Source organism: Glycine soja, chromosome 12, assembly GCF_004193775.1.
Source record: "Glycine soja cultivar W05 chromosome 12, ASM419377v2, whole genome shotgun sequence".
Taxonomy (NCBI): domain Eukaryota; kingdom Viridiplantae; phylum Streptophyta; class Magnoliopsida; order Fabales; family Fabaceae; genus Glycine; species Glycine soja.
Genome location: NC_041013.1, coordinates 3,653,162 through 3,676,429, shown reverse-complemented (window position 1 = coordinate 3,676,429; position 23,268 = coordinate 3,653,162). Strand labels below are relative to the sequence as shown.

At 32.7% G+C, this 23,268-nt stretch overlaps 2 protein-coding genes across 4 annotated transcripts; both read right to left on the bottom strand.

Annotated features, from left to right (window-relative positions):
* Window positions 1-5,992: 5,992 nt before the first annotated feature.
* On the bottom strand, window positions 5,993-6,778 carry LOC114380281. The gene has a single exon (XM_028339282.1). The coding sequence runs from the start codon at window positions 6,776-6,778 to the stop codon at window positions 5,993-5,995; it is 786 nt and encodes a 261-aa protein (XP_028195083.1).
* Window positions 6,779-13,893: 7,115 nt separating this feature from the next.
* LOC114378214 (RNA-binding protein 48) lies at window positions 13,894-16,450 on the bottom strand. 3 transcript variants are annotated; one of them, XM_028336768.1, is made up of 9 exons: window positions 16,321-16,450; window positions 16,074-16,146; window positions 15,898-15,981; window positions 15,711-15,791; window positions 15,300-15,439; window positions 15,112-15,202; window positions 14,956-15,022; window positions 14,424-14,486; window positions 13,894-14,351 (listed from the first exon to the last, which is right to left on the bottom strand). In XM_028336768.1, exons 2-9 carry the CDS (start codon window positions 16,133-16,135, stop codon window positions 14,274-14,276), a joined length of 666 nt encoding a protein of 221 aa, XP_028192569.1. In that variant the 5' UTR covers window positions 16,136-16,146; window positions 16,321-16,450; the 3' UTR covers window positions 13,894-14,273. The 3 variants fall into 3 exon arrangements, with proteins under 3 accessions (XP_028192569.1, XP_028192570.1, XP_028192571.1); XM_028336769.1 differs by having other exon boundaries at window positions 16,359-16,429; XM_028336770.1 differs by lacking the exons at window positions 13,894-14,351; window positions 14,424-14,486 and adding an exon at window positions 14,800-14,852.
* Window positions 16,451-23,268: the final 6,818 nt, after the last annotated feature.

The window sequence follows — 23,268 nt, the reverse complement described above, 5'->3', positions numbered from 1 at the left end:
ACATTACCACTTTGCATTCCACGAGAGTCAGAGTTGACTCGCCAATGATGCAGGTTTAACGCCACTTTAGTTGAATGACAAACATGTTACTAAAAAAAAAAATTAGGAGATTATTTTAAAACTTTTAAAATATAAGAAACCAATTTACAACTGAAAAATAAATGAGGGACCAATCATATATTTTAACCTTTTTTTATTTACATATTTCTATACTTCTATTTCATGGGTGTCATGGGGTCGTAAATCTTTTATGTACCAAAAAATAGGTGGCATGGGACCGTAAAACAAACGAACGTGATATTTTTAATTAGGGACATTTTTGGTCTTATTAAACCTATAACATGTGATAACATTAAGAATCGACCCAGCAACCTAATAAATATCTGGATAAATAGAATATAGAAGTATATAAAAGTAATTAAGGAAGAGAAGTCAAATAATAATATTATTTTTGTAGCAAACGCTAATTAGTATTTATATTTTTTAGGATACTGATTAAGAATTTTAAGAAATTATTAAAAACATAACATGATTAATGTATTGCCATTATGATTTTTAATACATTTAAGCATATTTTTAACATTTTTTATGTTTTGTTTTTCAACCAATATCTTAATTACATCCGCGATCAAGATTACATTTTTAAATATAAATGATAAAAGTTTTGTAATTATATAACTCAAACTTTTTCATAAATGTTAAAAAACAAATAAAAACCAGTGAAAATGTGTACCACGCATTGTGTTTTGAATGTTTCTCACTTTAAGAATATACCTATGTACAATAATAATGAAACTCGTTTTAAACTCTTAAAAAAACATATCTTTGAAATAAAATATTGTTAAAATTCTTAAATTTAATGTGACATGATTTACTTTATTAAAAAGGATTTAAGCAACCCACCTTAGTTGCATACTCTAATTTAACAACAAAGAATGAAGAGAGAAAGTACTTTCAAAGTTTGGAAGTATATCCTTGAAAATTAACAAGTCTTGTATACGTAAGAGAAGAACCTACATTATTTGTCCGGTCTATAAGTACGGAAGTAAAAGATTGGATAATTACATTTAGGAGTCGGATAATTACATTTAGGAGTCAAAACTTACGTGTATTCTTAAAACAAATAATAAGAATAAATAAGGGACTTTATCATCTCTAAAGAGCTAAGTACGGAAGAGGCCAAAAAAATGATTCAATTTTGGAGCACCAATGAAGAATTGCTTGTTGGCAAAGTTTATGAATACATTAGAGGTGTCAAGCCTACTGTTAGTTGGTGTTCTGTTATATGGAACCCAGCAATCCCCCTAAGATGTCTTTCATTTTGTGGCTTGCTAAAAGGAATCCGCTGCTTACTCTTAACAAAGTTGCTTTTTTGAACAAGGGTTCCCCTTTATGTTCAAATGAGCCTGAGTCAAATGCTCATTTGTTCTTTTCTTGCAGAAAATCTCTCCAAGTTTGGACTCACATTCGTGATTTGGTTTCTTTCTGCAGGCGTTTCACTTCTTTACAGCGCATTACTGACTCTTTAATTAGGGGCAGATCCACATCAGGTGTTCAAGGAAAATTACGTTGTCTGGCTATAGCAATTACAGTCTACTGCATTTGGCTGTCTAGGAACAAGCTGATTTTTTGAAGATTATCAATTTTTATGTAATATAGGTTATTAGCAAGATTAAGTTTCTTATGTATAGACAAGACGCACCTCTTGTATTTGTTTTAGCATCTTGATATAGGTCTTCTTGTATTAGAGAGACTTTTGATTTTCTTTAACTGCAGGGTATGCCCCATTTATTATTGTATCATTTTGGGTTTAATATAATTTACATTTTTTCCCCAAAAAGATAATAACAACAAAAAGGCAAGTTTCGTCAACCACCCATCCTGCATCCATTACCAAGCTAGTAAGATGATTTAATATTTATCCATTAAAAAAAATAGGTAACATATACGAGTATTCGTCCAGGTCGGAACAAAAAAAAAATCAAGGGGGACGAAATTTTAATACACAATAAACAAAATTAATAATGACTAAATTTTACTATGAATAATCATCTAAAATTAAGTTTAATAAAAAAAAAGTTATCTATCATATGAAAATAAATATAACTACCTTAATACAAGTTTGTAGTAAAATTTTTGAAATTTACAATAAAGGAATGCGGTGAGATAGATCAAAACTATTGTTATTTTTTTTCCTAAAGAATGAAGAAAGATTTTTGAGTTGTCATACTTCAATTGTAATTCCAAATATTAATAAAAAAATAATGATTTTAGATTTTTGAGAGATTAAAAAAATTTACAAGCAATAAATCTAAACTCGTTATTTTACAAAAACTAAAAGCATATCTAAGTATAAAATTTATAATCAATATAACTCGTTACTTTAGAAAGGTCACATGCTGATAAAATTATTATTTTTTAAATTTTGACTTTAGACAATTTTTATATATAAAAATAGTAATCGATAGAAAGAATATAATACTATTCTTATATGTGATTGTGGCAGAAATATAGGAGATGGGTATTTAGGAGTTTCAACGTTAAAGATAAGAATTTATGAGCGATAAGAAAAAGAAGGGACAGAAATATAATACAATTATTATCTATTGAGCATATTTTATGTATTTATGGGGAATATAATGCTATCTCTTATTGATCTAGTCAATAACAAACAACTCAAATCTTAAAAGGATGTAGATTTAATTTACGTTGTTGACAAGAGAATTTTATTAACAAGTAATTTCTAAGAATTTTTATAAATATTTTTTGAGCCTTAAAAATTCTCATGTTCTTTTTCTATAAAAAAAAGGGACTTGTCCTGATCTTATTGCGTTCTCCAAGTCCAATTCACCGAACTTTTATTTCAGCAAAGAAAAAAAAATACCAGTTGTTTGTCATCGTTTACTACCATGCATGTGAGGAATGTTAAGTGCTTGCTCGTTTGTCGTTCAATTTTTTTTATACAATATGACAAATTTTAATAGCATCCAATAGTTTACAATTGTGAAAAAATATTTTTCTCAAAGTTTTAAAAAATCAGACTACTAAATTTAAGAAGAAACAAGGGACACGAAGCATACTAATTTGGAGATTTTTTTCCAGTATTTCATCAATGTTTGAATGGGAAATTTTGAATTTTTTTAAATTTTATTGCAAGTTAATGTTTTGATAGACAAATTTTAAATAAATTAGTAGAAGATTTAAACTAATTTAATTTGTAATAACCTTAAGGAGAAATTCAAAGACTTAAAAATATTAGAGAGACTTAACTTGGACACAGTTTAAATATAAAAGACCTCAAGTACGATTAAATCTTATTTTAATAGCAATTTGGAGTAGTTATGAGATAAGTGATCTTATGAAAATTTAAAAAAAACGTGTGAATGAAGATAAAACACACTCAAAAGTCTTATATTGGTTTATGAGATTAGTCATTAATCTTGAAAAGAGGCAGAGTTAATTTTTGAGGTCTCGGAAAGAATTACTATTGAAATTTTAAACTGATGGAGGATTCTGAATAACAAGAAAATGTTAAATGAAGTATCATCGCGTGAAATGTCATAGTGTGAAAGTCATCGAGAAGTAAAAAATCAAGAGAATTACAACTTGCATTTTTCTTCTGCTACCCCTTTATATCAATACCCTATGTCCAAACGTTATTAACATTAAATCATTGTTGAGCTCATGACAAAATCATTCCTTCTGCATACCATACCATAGTCTATTAGTCGGCCAACTAAGGTAAACAACCATCACAGACATTGCAAGCATATCAATGGGTTAGAATACCATTCAAAAAAAGAGAAGTGAAACTCTTTCACAAAAGATTCCAACCAAAGCCAAGAGTTGAATTTTATTAATTTAACAACATAGTCAAGGTCCAAATGTTGTTCACGAAAAATAATATTATTTCTATGACACCACATAGCCCACAGCGCTGCTCCCCATATTGATTTCCAGATCTTATTCTTACGTATCCCTAGCCAGCTGCACTCATGGGTTAGGAAGTGTTGGATAAGCTGGTTGTGGAGCGCAGAACAAATGCCCAACCATCTATAGCATGCATTCCACACATCTACGACAAATTTACACATAAACAAGGAATGTTCCAACGTCTCATTTTCTATTTTACAAAACAAACACATAGTTGCTTCCCCTTGAATTGTTATATCGCGCTTGTTTAGATTATCCACTGTCAGAAGTCTATCCAACGACATTCTCCATATGAAAACCAAGACTTTTTTTTTTGGAATAAAGAGCTTCCAAAGATGTTTATAGAAAAACTTTTCAACAAAATTTGGATCAAAAGTGACAATATTATAAGCTGAATTGACTGAGAAAAATACTGTTGAAGAGCTTTTCCACACCACCTCATCACAAGTACATTGTTTCAATCTCACACCCTCCATTTCCCTCATCAAATCACTAACTAAAAGTGTTTCCCAAGTAAACCACTCCCTACGCCATTTAAGCTTCCACACCCAGCTTCCATTCACCCACTCCCCAACGTGACCCAATAGATTATCCTTTTGCTTTGAATTTTTTATAAAAAAATCCTATTATATCTAGAAGCAAGACATTCATCACCCACCCAAATTATTTTCCAAAAACTAAGCTTCATACCAAGTAATATTATTATCAAACCATAAACCCTCACACCTATCACCACAAATGTCCACAATGTCCCTCCACCAAATAGAATCCAAATTAGACACCCTCCTCATTGCACCATCCACCCTTTTCACCATATTTAGATCTCAAAACTAAGCTCCACACCGAGCCTTAATCCTCTATAAACCTCCACCTCCATTTTGAGAGCAAAACAATATTAAAAAACAACCTAACCCCCCCCCCCCCCCCCCCCCACCACTAGGTTTACACACATCCTCCCATTTTACCCAAGACACCTTCTCCCCTCCTCACCCCCCAGAGGAAATCCCTTTGAAACTTAACAAGTTTACTAGTCACACTCTTCGGTATCATAAAAAATGAAAGAAAAAAGAGAGGGAGAAAAGAGAGAACTGAATTGATTAGAGTCATCCTACCCTCAAAAGAAAGTGTTTTTTTTTGTTTCCATTTGCTCAATCCCATCCTACATTTATCAATAATAGGATCCCACATTTTTTCTCTCCTAGGGTTTGCTCCTATTGGTATCCCAAGATAGACAAAAGGGAATGACATAGAACTACAATTAAGGATGCTTGCATACCTTTGAATAAGAGATGACTTTGCACCAATCCTACCTATTTTATTATTGCCAAAATTCATCTTTAGCCCCAAAATAATTTCAAAGAATATCAACATAGCCTTAATGCACATGACATTCTCTATTGATTCCTCCACAAAGAAGATTGTGTCAACCACGAATTGCAACAAAGAAATCTCATTTTTTTAACTTTCCCCCACTTTATGCCCCAAATAAGTTCCTCCAATCAAAACTTGTCTCATGAGGCCGCTCAATCCTTTTGCAACAATGAGAAACAAAAAGGGAGCAATAAGGTATTCTTGCCTCAATCTTCTCATAGGACTAAACTCCTCGGTTAGACTACCATTTACCAATATAGAGATTAATGAAGATTTCAAGCAGGCTACTTTCCATGATATCTATTTAGAATTAAAGCCCATCCTCCTTGTCATATAAAATAAAAATTCCCAAGACACACACAATCATATGCCTTTTCAAAGTCTACCTTAAATACAAGGCATTTTTGCTTCCCCATTTTTGCATTATCCATTATTTCATTGGCAATTAGCACACTATTAAGCATGTTTCTTCCCCTACAAACACACTTAGCTTCTCATCAATAATCTTGAGAAGCACCAACTTCAACCTCTTTGCAAGCACCTTTGTTATAATCTTGTAAACACATCCAATCAAGGAGATTGGTCTAAATTCTTCAAGATCTATCCTTCTTTGGGATTAAGGCAATAAAAGAAGACCTTTCTCCCAAAACTCCTTCATCACGAGCAAGATATCTGGTTTCATAGTGTCCTAATATCTCTTTATAAGATTATAATTGAGCCCATCGGGGCCCTGGCTTTTATCACCTTCACAATTCCACATTGCCTTTTTTATCTCCCCTTCATTAAAACAACAACAAAGCGAATCATTGTCACCAACCCCCAAGTGTTTGAAGGACATGCCATCAAGTCGTGGTTTCATCCATGCTTCTTGATAGAATATTTTTTGATAAAATTCCAACACCTCTTTCTTCACAAGTCTTGGTTCCTCCTCCCATCTTCCTTTGATGGAAATCCCTTTGATGTTGTTCTTCCTTCTCTTCCAATTTATGACACCACGAAAAAACTTTGTATTACCATCACCTTCCTTTATCCACCTACTTCTTGATTTTTGAGGTAGAAGGGATTCATTTCTCCTTGCAATTTTCCAATACTCACCTACATAAAATCTTCTGCTATCCATCTCTTCTTGCAATAAGCTTCCATTTTCACCCTTCAAGTCTAAGAGATTTATCTTTGCCACTAGGTCCTTAGATTGTTTTTGAAGGTTCCCAAAGCTTTCCTTGTTCCACTGTTTAAGGTCTTTTTTTAGTAGCTTGATCTTCTCTTTGAGTACATAAGCCCCTCTCCCTTGTACTTCATATGAATTCCACATCCACGCTACCTTTTCTTTGAAGCCGTGTTCCATGAACCAACAATCAAGGGCCCTAAAGGGTTTGGGACCCCAATCATAGTTTGTTACTTTCAAGACTATAGGGCAATGATCCGATATACTTCTTTCCATGACATATTGAGTGTTTCCCGACCGTTTCTCCATCTACCCATTAGAGACTAGGATTCTATCAAGTCTACTCTTTGAGTGTGAATTAGTTCTATACCAAGTGTATGTCCCCTCCCTACCAACAGAATACCCTCCACTTCCATTTCATGGATGAAATTATTAAACTCTTGCATGTCCCTACATCCAACCACCACATTGAAGTTATCTCTTCTTTCCTCAAGGCATTTAATAGAATTAAAGTCACCAACAATACAACATCTATCCTTCTTCACACGATTTCTAAGATTAACAATCTCAGTCCATAACCTCTTTTTATCACCTAACTCACGGTGCATATACATTAAGAATGAAGCATGAATTGTTACCATCTTTCCAGACACCTTGTACCCTAAGAAAACCCTTTCCAACAAATGTATTAGTTACCTCTGAGTTGTTTATTCCAAATGCATAGTAGTCCACCAACTGAATTAATAGCTTGTGATTCCCTCCATTCAAAGTCGTCGCCTCCCCATAATGCTTTGCGTGTGCCTCTACATAACATCCATCTTGGTCTCTTGAAAACAGGCGAAGTCTATTTCCTCCTTCTTCTTTTTTTATCAACTTCCTAACAACCCTTCTTTTTACCTGCCCCCAATTCCTCTCACATTATGGTTTAATAACTTCATAAAGACTTTCCTTCATGCCTTGCCTTCTCCTCCACACATGGTTCTTTTGCCCCATTATCTCTCAATTCAAGGTTCACCAAGTCGTGTACCATCTCCTTTTCGCTTCCATAGAACATCCCTCCCATTTTTTGCGCCAAAGTTCATAATTTTTTACCTTCTGCCATTACATCTTTGACAACAATAACAGAGTTGGAACTCCCTCCCGCATTTACTACTCTTCAAGTCGATGCCACTACAAGTCATAGTGTTGGCAGGATGTCCAGTGCACTTCATCAGCTTGGCTTGAGCTTTCATCATCGGTGCTCTAGATAAATTCTTGAACCCATTGTGTTGATGGGAGGCATGCTTTCAATGGCTTCCCTTAGTCCCCTTTGACCCATATTCAATAGAAGGATCTCTTTATCATAAGGTCTTTGCTTATCATTCATTGCTTCCTAGCTCCCCTTTCTTTGGTACGTGTTTTGCTTCACATACCCTCCTCCATATACACGTCCATCCTCTGCTTCCTATACGTATATGTCACCTTTAGTTGTACCTCCTTTCCCCTTCTTCCTTACCAACACCTCTTCTTCAGCATAGTCTAAAACACATTTAATATGTTAAAATAATTAAAATAAAACACATTCATTTCAGGTTTCAAAAAAATCATCTTTACCAAGTAAGGTTGACACATATGGTAATCTTCCGCTCACACTAAGTGTGCTTCTTCGTTGGGACGTGACATGCAAATTCCATTATAAACATTTTTGAGATTGGTGATCTTTCTTGACATTGCAAAGGAAGTGTCTTCCCCCAATCTAAATTTTCTTGAATCAAAAAGTTATTTTCCGCTCAAAAACTATAATATAATATTACAAGGTAGCGTTTTAAAAAAAAATGGAAAAACTGGTGTTTCCGCATTAAGACATTAAAAAAAATCAGATAGGAACTTAAATGATTAGAAGCTCAATCTGGTTTTCTTCTTTTTGTATTGAACGTGGTGCATTCAATATATAGCATCGAAAAAGGAATAGTAGCGAATTGGTTTGGTACCTTTGCTAAGTGTTAATGATTGATTACCTAATGATTCTGTATCGATGAAAATGGTTTAATTCAGGGGAAACAAAGAGAATCAGCAGTTTGTAAAATAATCAATCATGTTAAAGTGGTTGCAATTCTTTTTTAGGTAACGAGGTGGTTGCGATTATTGGTTGCTCTAAAAGTTAATTAAAGAAAAGGTATCAAGTTTAAGCTTCCTCGGCACACTCATTAGAAGAACAAATGATTATCTAAAACCACAAAAAGGTCAATGTTGGTTTAAAATATATAATTGCAAGAATCCAAGTAACTAGCACAAAATCTCAACTGTCTTCATCAAATAGATCTTCGCGTCATAAGCAATCTTCCATTCACTTCAAAATTTTACTAGCTCTTAAAGCCTCAATTAGTTTTTTCTGCTAATCTTCTAATTAACAAACTATCACTTTACAATCTATGTGCCTATTAAGTTTATATATATCACCCTGTCAAAGAAAAGGTTTATATATATCACGCGTTTTAATCAGCAAATTGGCATTTATAAGTTTACATATTTACGAATTTGTATGATATGATGGAGTTAATACATAAGTGGTAATGTTCGTACGATATATAGTTTTTTGTGGTTTGTAAGAAAAATAAAAATTGAGCAGTGTTATCCGGAAATTCAAAATATTAAACCTGAATGTAAAGAAAAAAATTATGTTTTAATATTAATACATTGAAATAATATAGAAATTTTTTATAAATTACAAACATTTTCCCCCCATAAAGCCTAATTCTGGTCTCCTAAAGTTTCACGTCTCGTCTTTTTAATTCTCTTAAATATCTATCCATTAAAATAGGTCATCAAAAATTTAAAACATTGTCATGTTAATCTTTGGTTTATTGATTTATTTTTCTGTCACTTTAGTACCTCTTGAAAAGGAAAGATGGTGAAGTCAAATTTCTGGGCTGGATGGGTCCACAGTACTCCACACCGACGCAAAAAGTATACACTGAACTTGAATCGTGTTCCACAATCATTTTGGACTGTGGGGATCAAATTAAAGGCAATCATCATCATCATCTTTGAGAGTTCCACGTGAAGCCACAAATTTTATGAATGTATTGTTGGATTGAAGTTTGTAAATCGGGTCTGAATGAATTTAATTTTGTAAATTGAGTTTGTAAAATTAGTCTTTTATTTTGTTTTATTTTAATTTGAATTCTAAGATGAAATTGAGGTAAAACTTAATTTGTAATAAGACTAAACTAAAAATCAAATAAGATATTTTTTTTTCAATTTTACTTTAACATTGGAAACTTTCAACTCATAACCAAACTCGTTTGTATAGTTCAGTCCTTTTTTACTTTTCAATTGTTGTTTTTAAGGGGAAAGCATTTTATTTTATTGGTTATTTTTAAAATGGAAATAAATTTTTTATTCTTTAAATAATATGATAACTTTTTAACATGAATTTGATTAACTTCAATCGTATTTAGAAATAAAAATTTAATATGATCCCCCGTGACTGCTCAAATTGAAAAAAACGGAGAGAACTCATATTTTGACGTTTATTCATCATTTTTAAAAGTTGGCGTGGGAGTATAACGAATCGAATCTTTTATTTGCATACAAATAGAAAAAAAAAATGTGTTTCATTTTAGTATTACTTCTCTTTTCTTTTCACAAAGTTTAAAGAAATACATTATAAAAAAAACCCTTAAGTAGTGATTTTTTATGTGTAAAAGTCGAAATAACTTTTATAAATTTAATCTGGTGACCATCCCTATACCAAGAATCTAATTTTGCATATTATAATCTGGGAAGAGTGTCGCACTTTTTGTAATAATAAAAAATACATATTTTATACTAGAATAAAAACTGAATCAGATTAGCTAGTGTCCAACAATCTCATTTTGAAGAAATGTTTCCCTTGCCACCCTTCATTATCATGGTGAACAGAGTTAATTCACCATGTCTTCGGTCTTCAAGTACAGATTATTTGGAAGCACGTTGGGCAGAAAGCCAATCAAGTCACAGATCTTCTAATAGCGTGTTTGGTTTCAAAATTTCAATTTAATGTAGGTTGTTTTGTTTGATCCCAGGTGGTAGAGAACTATTGGTAACGTTAAATGTAAGCTATAGGCGTGAATGGTGTGATTTAGAGCCCATTTGTTTCTTAGACGCATGAACGTGGCACAATTTCCTATATCAATCCACCGGACGACAAATTTACTTTAGAGGGTTTCTTTTAGAAACTATTTATTCAATGGGGTCTTATTTATAACAAATTACAGGGAGGGTTCGTTTTTTTACGTGGGTACCGCCATTGACACTAGCGGGAAGCTTGAACCGCCAGTGCCAATGGTGGGATAGTGGATACCGCCAGTCGCAACAGCGGGACAGGTAAGGGGCAAAACATGTACCGCCATTTCTCTTGGTGGGACATGCCTACGTGGACAGTCCCGCCTTTGGAGCTGGCGGGATAGGGGCATATGTCTCTCTCTCCTCTCCTGTTACGTTATTATTTGTTATGTTATTATTTGCAAATTGGAAACTTTATTAGTTCTAGTCTTTCTTTTCCCAAAATGTGGAAGCATGAAAAGGCAAACGAAAAAGGTGAGGCTCATTATTTTTTCATGGTTTAGCTTTTTATTTAAAAGACTGAAAACATTTTTGTGGGAATCAAACTAAAAAATTAAATTATTCTGTTCAAACATAGAAGATGGAAAATAGAAAAAACTCTTTCATGCACAAATTAAACAATTTTTTTCTCAATTTTTTTATCTTTTTGTTTTAAATTGTTTTATAATTTTAAACACATTTTTTATTCTTCTTTCTATACAACTATACAAGAAGAGAACAATACTAATTTTCTTATCTTTTATTTCTTTCTTATCATACAATTTGAAAAAAAAAATCATTTATATATTTTCTATTCCTTTTCCTTCCTTATTTTTCTTTTCTTACACTTTTTTTTTCCATAAATCAAACATACATTTTTTTATATAATAATAATAATTTTAAACCACTCTACGTGGACAGATGAGACTGAAGCTTAGAGAGTGATGCTGAATGATGGGACTCAAGCCTGATGATGCAGCTAGGGTTCACATGCACCTGAAATTTTTTTTTTTATGCAGGGCTAGGGAGGAGAATAGCGCACTGTTTGCATAGGGAAATCAGAAATCACATGCATGCATGGCAGATTAAAGAGCTAGGCATCTAGGAGGTAACCATACAGAGTTACTTTAATAATGGTGTATAAATTTGCTACGTAGCTTTTTTGCTAAAAAATTTCTTTAAATAGAGCAAACTTCAATCATTCTTTGCACTTACATAAATTTGAGACTGAAGAGAATATTCTGAAAGAGGAAGAAAGAGTTTTGAAGTTTGATTCTATAGTAAGGATGTTTTATATTTATTTAATTAAAGTTTTCTTTCATTTTGTTTATTTATGATGTACAAATTTTTTATTTTGAAGTAACAAATATTATGGTTAGAATGAAATTTGAAGCTCAAATTTAAGTGTATTAATTTTGTAAATTACATTTTAAATTTAAAATTAAAATTTAAAATAATAATGGATGTCCATGTTTTAACACACACGTTTAGGAATCTTGCCTAATAAATAATAATGGATGTCCATGTTTCTCCAACAGTTTTACAATAAAGTACAAACTATCACCTACGATTCTTACGAAGTTAAAAGTAATCAATCACGAAGATGCTGATTGCTTGAATTCAATTTACAAAAGGTTATATTATTCCTTCAACAAATCCCACCATGGGTGCCTGTCCCGCAACTGCCAGTTGCGGCATCCCATCCCTCTCTCCTCTCCCCCTATCCCGCAACCTCAGCTGGCGGTACCCACCTTCTTTGCCCCTATCCCGCCAACTCCAAAGGCGGGACTGCCCACGTAGGCATGTCCCGCCAGGAGAAATGGCGGTACCCATTTCTCACTCCTACTCAGCTTGTCCTGCTGTTGCTACTAGCGGTACCCATTATACCGCCATTGGCACTGGCGGCTCACCCTTCCCGCCACTGTCATTGGCGGCACCCACGTAAAAAACGAACCCCCTCTGCAATTTGTTACAAATGAGATCCACTTTCGTAAATAGTTTCTAAAAGAAACCCTATAAAGTAAATTTGTCTCCACCGGACTCTAGTTGACATTTTGCAAAGCACGTATTCCTATGTATGATGGATGGAAAGAGATTTTTTATCCTTTGAGGAAAGGTGGTTTGGAAATGCACGCAAACAATCAGGTCCTAGGCACTTCTACAACCGAGGAAAGGTACACACCAAATGAAAAGGGAACTCAACCACCATATATGATCACTAGGGGAGCTTACGAAGAAGCCTTGCTTGTTTTATTGGATGTGAATCCGAGAGGTAGATAGAGAGACCAACAATTAAGATGGGGAGAACATAAACACTCTGCATTGAGGAAAAAAATGTCCAAAAAAATAGCGGCATGTTCGTGGTACTTGTTATCGCGATGATGATTAATTAGGCTCTCACAAGGACGTCTTGGACCGATGGGTTGATCACTAGTAGCTGGGGTATTAACATCACAATGCCAATCAATTAAGAGAAAATGATATTTTCTCAGATTTAACGAAATTACATACCAACTTATTAAGGGTAAATGGTGTTACATTGTTATATAAATTGAGGGAGGTCTATGTAGAATCCAAGAAAGAAGGGTATCCGGTGGGTTCTTTTAATGGTAATTGACGATAGCAAGACAAAAGGGAAAAGACAAAAATTACAATACCGAGAGAACTCTCCTAGCATCAGCATCTAGCATGTCTAGTAAGTATTAACTGCGATGGTATAGTTTCAACTCTCTGAAAATGAACACCATAGTTTGCCCCCCCTTGGCTAAATACCATCAGCCAGTAGTTTCCCTCCCTCCCTCCCTGAGAATGAACAGCATTTATCTCCCAAGTTCTAGCAGTAAGTTATTTTATCAATGCTGAGAGTGGCATATGACACGGGTTCAGGGGTGGTTGTACTAATGAAACTGCCAGAAATGAATCAGATACACGCAGAGCATTTTATGATGGCCAGCTATTAATTTCATTAAATTTTAGAAAATGTGAGTGTAATTTGGCCAACAATTAATGCTAGGAACATACTCTATTCTAAAATAAAGAGCACTAAAGCTTCAGGTTCAGAAAATTGCCATGCAATATTATACTTCTAGTTCTAGGTTCTAACCAAGCATGTATATATGTCAAGCTTAGAAGGCTAGGACACCATGCAACAAATCTAAACAGTAAACACAACGGTTAATTTTTGTTGGTTCAAACATAGAGTACAAATGGGTGTAAGTGGAAGGCCCAAGTGTGGAAGTACAAAGTCTCTGGTACATATGCAATTAAAATGTTAGGTGCAACACCCACCCAATGTAGCAGGATCATCACCGATTAAGCTGTGGCTGCGGAATCATAGCATCATTTATGCACGAAATAACTAGCACCAATCCAAATGGAAACCGTATTTGCTATATAATTTAAAATTTCAAATAATATACATGCGATTTCAATATATGGTTTCCTATAAGGCATGGCTTGGTTAACAAAAAGCTAGCAAACAAATTGCATGGTGACTGGGAATTCAAAAGTGTTCTAGGCTTCTAGCACCGTTACCTGGACGGATTGCTGATGCGCTACCAGTTAGTAACATTATACAAAAAAAAAACCTATCTTGGAACAGAGTATGTGACCCACAATATAATTGGATGAGACTCCTCAAATAAAAAATTTCCTTACAGGCTTGGGGATTGAGCTTTATCACACCCAAAATCATATAAAACATAGGAGTGCAGGTGAGAACAAAACATTAATTTGCAGATTAAATTCTCTTCCTATTATCAACTCGTTGTTTCTTTGATGCAGATCCAGCTTTTGTATTCTCACCACTTGATTGAATCTAGATGAGAAGAAATTGTATGAAACCTCAACACAATTCTAAAACATATTATGCAGAAGTAGGAGACATTACCTTATCAAGCTTATCCCGCACAAGACTCACTGTTTGATTCATGGAATTTGAAGCAAAATAATCCTGGTTATAGAACATGTTAGTACTTAGTTTGAGGTAATGTATGAAAAGGAAGTATCCTTTTTTCTTTGCATATAGCATCCTAGTTAGAGCAAATTAATAGAGTCTAATAACTTGGGAAACTATATCCACCAATCAAAGCCCTAACAGATTGCAACAAAATTAGTAACTGTAAAAATAATTTCCATCAGAAATATTAAGATAGCCGAACATTTGAAAAATACAATTGCATATAGGTGTCTTCCGGTCGGTTCTCAGAGGCAAAGTTAATAAAGATGAGAAACTCAATAATTTCAGAATGTCCTTACAAATATTCTAGGAACATTAATTGCAAAGAAGAATTTTATTCATCCCCACCCAGAAATTTTCCTTCAATTCAAAGGGGACAGAGTAATCAGTGCAAAAAAAAAAAGGAGAGAGCAAGAAACCAGAGTAAATTTTTTAATATTCATATAACAGAGAAGCAACAAACCTCATTAGAGGAAACCATTCTTATTGGAAAATTACCACTGTGTGAACCTCCTTTGAGCTCTACATCCCTACAGGGGGGGAAAGAGAAACAATTACAAATGTTGCCTTAGCTTCAACTTAAAGCTTGGAATCGCACAACACAGTCAAAATAAATTACCTTGCATTAGAATCTAAATGTTGTGAGCAATTGGTCTTTGATGTAATCCGGGGCTTAGAGCTTGAGGCTGTGGTCTCTTTAGATCTTCTAGCTGATGTCACATGGAAGGTATAAGTTGATAAAAATGTCATTACAACAATAATTTATATAACAAGCATTTGTGTAACCACTGTCAGGCTTTAACTTACGGTTCAATCGTGCTAAAACCTCCCTTCTTCTTCCCTCTAACTTATCCATTGTGTCAGACAGGCTCTCAAATTGGGGAGCATAAGAAACCTGCAGTTTATTCCCAAAGAAAACAAAATCGTCCAATTTTCTTTTTGCAAACCTGAAAATTGTAGATAATAGCTATTCCCTCAAGTCAACCTTCTCAAACATAACATAAAGAAATGCCTAGTATCGTACTCTATAACACCTTTTCAAAACTATCATTATAGGTTAAAATTCCACACTGATCCCCCACTAATTAAAAATGAGCTCCAGTTATTTAGAATGGTCCACTTGAATTTTAAGAAATTTCCCAAAGAGAGTGTCACTATTGTTCCTAATTAAATTGATAATATAACTACTTCATCTGCCAACAAAGAACAGAATGAAACCTGGCATTGTTGACAAGGCGGAATTTGATCCAAAATACATCAGTGTATTTCTCACAGTCCTCTGCATCCATTGGCTTACACCTGCACAGAAAAATTCTCAAATAAACTCGATAGATAGAATCAAACAAGAAAAGAAAAATAAATAAGCAAATAAATACACAATTTTCCAAGTGATGAATAAAGTTACTCCTCGACTTCTCCATAGGAAGAAAACAATTTCAGCAACTCATCCCCACAACCTAGTTCTGGAACGTTCCTCACAATCAAATATCTGCACCTTCCAAACGAAACAATTCAATAATTTTTTTTACTAAAAAAATAAATTGAAGTGACGAAAGAATAAAAAGAGTATTCAAACAGGACCTGGATTCATCACAAACAGTGTAGACCCGAACTGCAGGGGATTCGTCCTTGTAACGAGGCATTGGAGAATTAACTGTTCAGAGGGAAAAGAAAAATTAAGGTTTATATGAAGAGAGTAAACGGCAATCGTGGAAACTAGGGTTGGGTTAGGAAACTGAAAAATTAGCGTATGTTATAAGATCCATGCATGTGAAAATTCAGGGATCGAATTAGGTTTTAGAACTCAGCAAATTGATTAAGGACAAACCAATCAAGGCTTGTTTATATATGAACGGCAAAAGTTACGCGGTGGTGACAACGACGACGGAAGAACACTGCCGCAGTCAGGAACGAGAAATGCATTGATGGTGGTTTATGGTTAACCCAAGAAAAACCGGTCTAGTGAGTCATTGATTTAAATTAAATTAAATTATTATTTTCTAAATTTTTTATCTTTGCTTATTTTTATATAAAACATAAAATTTTGAAATTTATATTATATATAACTATTATAAAGAAAATAATCTCATTTCTTATTTTTCTTCTGAAATATTTTTACCCTCAATATTATAAATCATTATAATATTTTATTTCAACCACAATTACATCTTTAAAAAAAAAATCACATCTAATTACATCATAGTGGTTTTTTTACTAGTTGTAAATAATAATAAAAACTGTTTTCTTCAATAATTTTAGGTCAAAGACATTAGACGGGGAAATACTCAAGATGGAGGGAAAAAAGGAAACAAAATAGAGGAGAGGTCTAAATAATAGAATCTAAAATATCTAAATTTAAAAATAAAAAGTTTCTTATATTTTTGTTGTTAAAAAATGAATTAAATGGATGATAATTTTTTATTCGAGTTGGAAAAAAAAAGGATAAAATTCAAAAACCGCATGTGATTGGGTAATGCTATTATGTAAGTTATCTCAAACAGAAATGTGTTTTTCCTTGTAAAATGATGAAACTTAGGAGTGGATTTAATCGTTTTGATGGTCTCAATGCAAATGAAGAGTCTAAGGGTTAAGTTACACTGTTTTGATTTCAATTGCTTTAAACTTGTCAATAAAATTTGTCCATCAGAATGATTTATGTTTTATTGTTGGCTTAATGAGTGAATATTATTATTGGCTAAATTTGATATAATAGGAATTTTGATGAATTCAATAAAAGAAAAAGGAAGCTGAATAGATTATGATTCACTTAAGCTGCTACTAATTCTTATTTCCTATTACAAAATGGGGTTACACAGAATCATCTGAAGGATGATAACTACTATGGTCTTGACAAGCCTTTATTGTGCTTAGCACAACATAAAACACCATCATGACTGCAAGAAACACCATAGCTACCCATGCCATTCGAGCAAAATTGTTCAAAGCCTTGCAGTGTTTGAAAAGGATTTGAGAGAATGCATCTTTTACCAACTTGCATCCTATCAAGTTTTCCATACCAGGGTACATATTCAATAAGTTCTGAGTTGAACTTGTGTAAGCCTCAACTACCTTATATTCACCTCCATTCATTAAATGATCACTGCCACAATTTTCATCACTATCACCAAAACAGGTATAAGGCTTCAATACCTATAGAGCAAGGTTAGTAAACATAGACTACACCAGTAGAATAACTGTAAAACAAGATTATGGAAGAGTTTGTGTTAGTAATACACTTGTTTGTGGCATACCTTGGGGATATCCCCTATTTGAATACTATTAGGTGGGCAAAACTCTGGCTGATATAAATATTTAGGTGGTGCTGAGAAAGGGTTGCACAGATAAACATTATTTGGAAACATTGGCCCCAAGTTTGAATTCACCTAGAGATTAAACCAAAGAATAATAAGTTAACAACATCATATGCTCTCCCAAATATTGAGAATTGTTGTACTCTGGTTTTTACACATTACACTCAGTTTGACATATTAGTCGTCTATGACATGTAAGCTCTAGTATGTTGGATTAAACACCAACACAAAATGAAGACTATAGAAAAATAGAAACATTAACCGTATGGCTTGGGAGATATAGTTTGGTCTTCTTTGTCGGATTGTTTTAGACTATTGTCATAATACTTAAAAGGTGAAAGAAAAAGGAGAAATATTAATAATACACTAACTAACACAAGAAATTATTAGATGGTTCTAGACCCCACCACCTATTCATGATCCTAATGGAGGAAAAAAAAAATTAATAACACTTGATGTCATACAAAGATTAGCAGGGACCATGATAGTCTAGGTCACCTAATTATTATAACACACCCTCTTTTGAACACATTTCTTACAATTAGCTGAAATTTTTTAGAAATTACAATTTTTTGTGGTTTGACTTCTTATTTAATGTGTCTTTTTATTATTTTATACTCTTCAATAAATTCTTAACAATAGTAAAATGTGGGTCAGAAGGAGCATTTGTGTTGCTAGCACTCCTTAAGAAGAAATTCGTGTCTGAGACTATGCAAAGGCTACCTTAGTGATGAGGAAGGAGATCCCTGCACCAACTTCAGGGAGAATTGCTTTCGCTGAGCGCAATTCGTCACAAGGGAGGATGGAGGTTAGGCTGTTATTATATGGATTTTCTTCGAAGTTGCAAAGAACTGTGCACGTATCAATAGAAAAACTGCAGAATAGGATAGTTTTTTAGCAATTACAACTTCAGGGAGAATTGATTTTGCTGAGCACAATTCCTCTAGTATGTTGGATTAAATTCCAACTTCACTCCTACTAAAGCAGGAAAATATTGATAATTCTTGAGAACAAATACAACAATCAATAAATTAGCCAGAATTTGGTTTTACTTTTCTAAGAAGAAATACAATCCAAAGATTAGCCAGCATATCACCGTCATCAGCCAGCACAGTATAACAAACCTGAGAGAAAAAGAGAGGAAAAAAACAAAAAAATCGTGGATAAAAATCTTAGTTCCAAGCAAATGCAATTTAGTTTACCTACAGGTAAAATGCCCTCCAAAACATGTGTACTCCAAAAACTGTTCAACAGAAAATTCCAACATATTATGAGAATCATACCTATTTCATGTAGAAAATTTCCTTCAATCATGAACATAAAATCTAAACAGGATACAAAGATTTGAAATATTCACGGATGAGAATGAAGAAATCATAGTCATTAGATGTTATGCACCATCATTATTGACCAGTTAGACATACCTGACAAAATTGGTACTGCAACTAAATTCAAGCTTATGATCACAATGGTTATTATAAACCTGCAAATTAAAAGCATCCAATCATATCTTAGTTAGGTACTCACTTACATTTTTTTCAAAATGAAAATGAGAGACCGAAAATTCTTACACAAATTTGAAAGCCCTGTTAACAGTGCGCTTATTTTTCCTAGTTTTCTTTACGATATTATCAACAGCATTATCCATTTTCTTAGCCGTGGAGTTAAGATTTTCAGAAACCTCAGCACTAATACCGGAATCCACCAAGTTTTCTTGGATGTCTTCTAATGCTCTTGTTACATTGTGTATGATTTCTGATGCATCATCTGCTATCTTGATTATAACATTAACTGAAGTCCTTGCTTGATAATGGAATTTTGAACTCCCAACATAAACTAACACACTGGCAACCCTATAAAAACAATAATTATATATACATCATTTGTGATAAAGCAACAGAATAAGAATTTGAGATCAAATACCATTTCATAATGATTCTCTATTATCTAACTTGTAATAAAGATCATTTTCCTTTCCATTAATATAATCAGTGTAAGAATTTTTATGTAAGTAAAAATTTTACACTGTCAATCAGAAAAAATTTACCATACACATCAATTTGTGATTGACTAACAATGTTAATATTGTTTATACTATCAATGCATATACTATTTACTTTTTATGTCATCGCCACATCATATACTAAAGAATAGGATAATGTAGTAAAGTGGCAAAATTTTAATGGATATCAGCATAAAAATATTTTACTAAAGATTTGTTATATCATTAAATACCAGTTTACTATATGTACATTAACCATGCACATGTTGCAACTATATACAGAACCAATAACTGGTATATACCATATGTACCCAAAAGGTTTCAAGACTTACATAATTAATATCATGAATGATATAGCCAGAGGAATTGGCGAAAAATCACAACTCATATAATTACAAGAAAGAATTTTCTTGGTCCTTCTTCCTCCATCACTTTGGCAACAAAATTTGATTGTTAACAAAAAGAATCCACACACCATTCCACATAAAAGCCAAAGCACCCCAATTGCATATCCATATATTCCTGTGAAGAAAACTGACTACAAACATCAAAGACAAGTTAAAAAAAATATATAATGGATGTTAGGAATTTAGACTTAGACAAGAATGAAGAGGTAGACAGACTTACACTCCAATAATGCTTATTGGTGATGTCAAATCCTCCTCTGTATTTTTTTAAATGATCTAATGGATCTACTCTAACAGTATTGTCCGGCTTAATGGGTTTTGATACATTATCTGTTCCAAATAATATGCTCCTGTCAGGTCATTTAAAAACTAGGATACACAGGAAACTTGAACACATATTAGGCGTTGTAGTGGGGGATACAAGACACAAAATCATATTGTATAACTTGTGATGCCTTTTTTTTTAATCAAACTAGTATAATTTGTGTTCAATTTTACCAATTCTGTTGCAAGTTTTAAATTATTTACCAAGTCAAAGTAAGTTGTATTTGGTGAGACTAAGTTATGTATTAAAAAAAGTGAAACTCTTATTTGATATGAAGGTCTTTGTTCTTTATAATTAAAATATTATAAAGTCGTATTTGCGAAATAAGATTGCATAAAACTTATAATTTGATAGTCATACTCATCAGATATGACTTATTTGTATATACTTCGTATTTTCCAAATACAATTTGATCTAACTTAGTAAGTAATTCAAAAGTTACAGTATTTTGATAAAACTAAACATGACATGCACTATTTTTTTTTATAAAAAAAAGCTTGTCAACCATCAAATGCAAAATTGGACAGCAATCAACAATGCATTCTCTACATTTTATTTAGTAAAATAATGTTGATCAGTAGAAAATCTTGTTAGGGACAGGTCAGACACTAGATGTGTGCATCTCTCCCAATGAAGATTTGAACCTAAATTCATCAATCATGACATTGTTCATGGTTTTGTAATCTTAATTTTGACAATTGCAGAACAACTGGGATAATAATATATTAAGATCGTAGAGATCTTCTAACAAAAGCACTTTATATTACTTGCAACGGAACCATTGGGAGACACAGCTTGTGCCACGGTTTGGTGGAGAATTAATGCTATAATCACAATAATAGATGCTAAGCCAATAGTGGTGCCTTTGGGGATGGCCATCTTTAACCTGCAAAGCCAAACAACAAAGATATTCTGCTTCACAAATATTTGCATGGTCGATGATTAGAGACTAATTAATATAATTTAATGCATTTTGTGTGTGTGTGTATATATATATATATGAACTAAAATCGTTGGTGGTTTGACAACATATATGCTTCATGTGTATTGCATTGCAAATTTGCTAGAAATTTTGCACGGTGCATGTAATGATTGAGACCATTTTAAAAATTGTCTTTAACAAATAACAAAAGAATAGTTGGTCACAAACTTACAATTAATGAAAAAACCTATAATTGTAGAAGTACTCAAATACACACATGCAGTTTTTTGGAATGACTTTACCTGATAAACTAATATATAGATGAAAAATGATCTGGAAAGCTTCCTTAGGAGTTAAGACCTCCAAAAAGCTACTCTTAAGGCGTAATTTCTCAACCTAGGGATACCTAAAATCCTTTCATCATATATATGTAATATGAAGATCGACATATATATAACTTCGTATATAAGTCATCACCTTCTCAAGTTTTAATTCTTTTAACAGAATACACATGGGAATTCAGGCTACTTACAATTCATATGCCATCTTTCACATATTTATTGTAGAGCAAACTTAGCCAAATCCAACTACAATTGAAACTGCATTAGATTTTTGTCATCCTCTAAACGAAAAAGAACCATATTGAAAACCACAATGGCATATATATTTGCATATTTGAAGTAACTAGGCCAAAAAAGCAAACTAACTAATGATCAATTGAGAGCAGAAAATCTATTATCAGTTTGCTTGAAATGCACGGTGTTAGACATTTTACCAAAAAAGTGGTATTGCTTTAGACCATTAATTTGTTTACCAAATTATAAAACCCTAAATAAAGGATTTTCCTTAAGTCTAATAATAACAATTTGTTCAAATTTATTTAAGAAAAAAAATGTTCAACACTCTTAATTACTTTCAAGATTCTCCTACGAAGGATGGTTCCATGCATTTTTCAAGTTTTAAAGTTAATCTACTCCTCACACAACAAAGAAGTGAAAATATGTCATATATTTCAAAGGAATAGTCTCAAATGCGCATGGTTTTGGAAGATACTATTAAGAGTCTGTTTTTTCAACCTAGGATGAGGATTTATGATCTAATCCTTCAAAATATAAAGATTTAGTTAAGAGATTAACTTCTCTACAAAAAAAAAAATCATACACACAGATATGGAAATTGAATCCCTTATCACATGTGGGAGATCATCATTTGTCAATTATATCACACCATATTGATTTTTAAAGTATATTTAGTCTACTTTTAAAAAAATCATTTATTTTTATCCGTCTCATGAAAAACTTATGAAAAAATAATTATTTTTAAACATGTTATGAGGCAAGCTCTTTCTTTATAAACATTAAAATAGTGAGGCATTATTAATAGTTGAAAATATTTATGAAGAGAGATATAATAATTTTCACATGACGAATTCATGTGAAAATTTAATAAGACACATTCCCAATTTACGTACCCAGGGTAAAAAAATGTTTAATTTTAATATTACGTCAGTACAAAGATGTTTACATTCTCAACCCATTAAAAATACTTTAGATATCAATTTTAAAATAATTATTATAAAACTTAATCATTTTCATTAATGTGACAATACATAATTGAATTACTATAATACAAAAAAAATTGTACACTCGCTATTTCAATTAAATTAAATACTACACAAATAACTTTTTAACAACATATTTTGGGATCTTTCAACAAATAAAAATTATACTTAATTATAATGGAAAAACTGGGTGGTGGTCAACTTAATCAATGGAAAAACTCATTTATTTATAACGCCAATATACATAA

Excerpts from the sequence above, each read along its gene's own strand:
- LOC114380281 (XM_028339282.1), bottom strand. The coding sequence starts at position 6,778 with ATGGAGAAACGGTCGGGAAACACTCAATATGTCATGGAAAGAAGTATA.
- LOC114378214 (XM_028336768.1), bottom strand. The coding sequence starts at position 16,135 with ATGCCTCGTTACAAGGACGAATCCCCTGCAGTTCGGGTCTACACTGTT. Across the intron at positions 15,792-15,897 it reads TCCTATGGAGAAGTCGAGGA|GTGTAAGCCAATGGATGCAG; the intron begins GTAACTTTATTC and ends TTTTCTGTGCAG. Across the intron at positions 15,203-15,299 it reads GGTTTTAGCACGATTGAACC|CTAGAAGATCTAAAGAGACC; the intron begins GTAAGTTAAAGC and ends ATGTGACATCAG.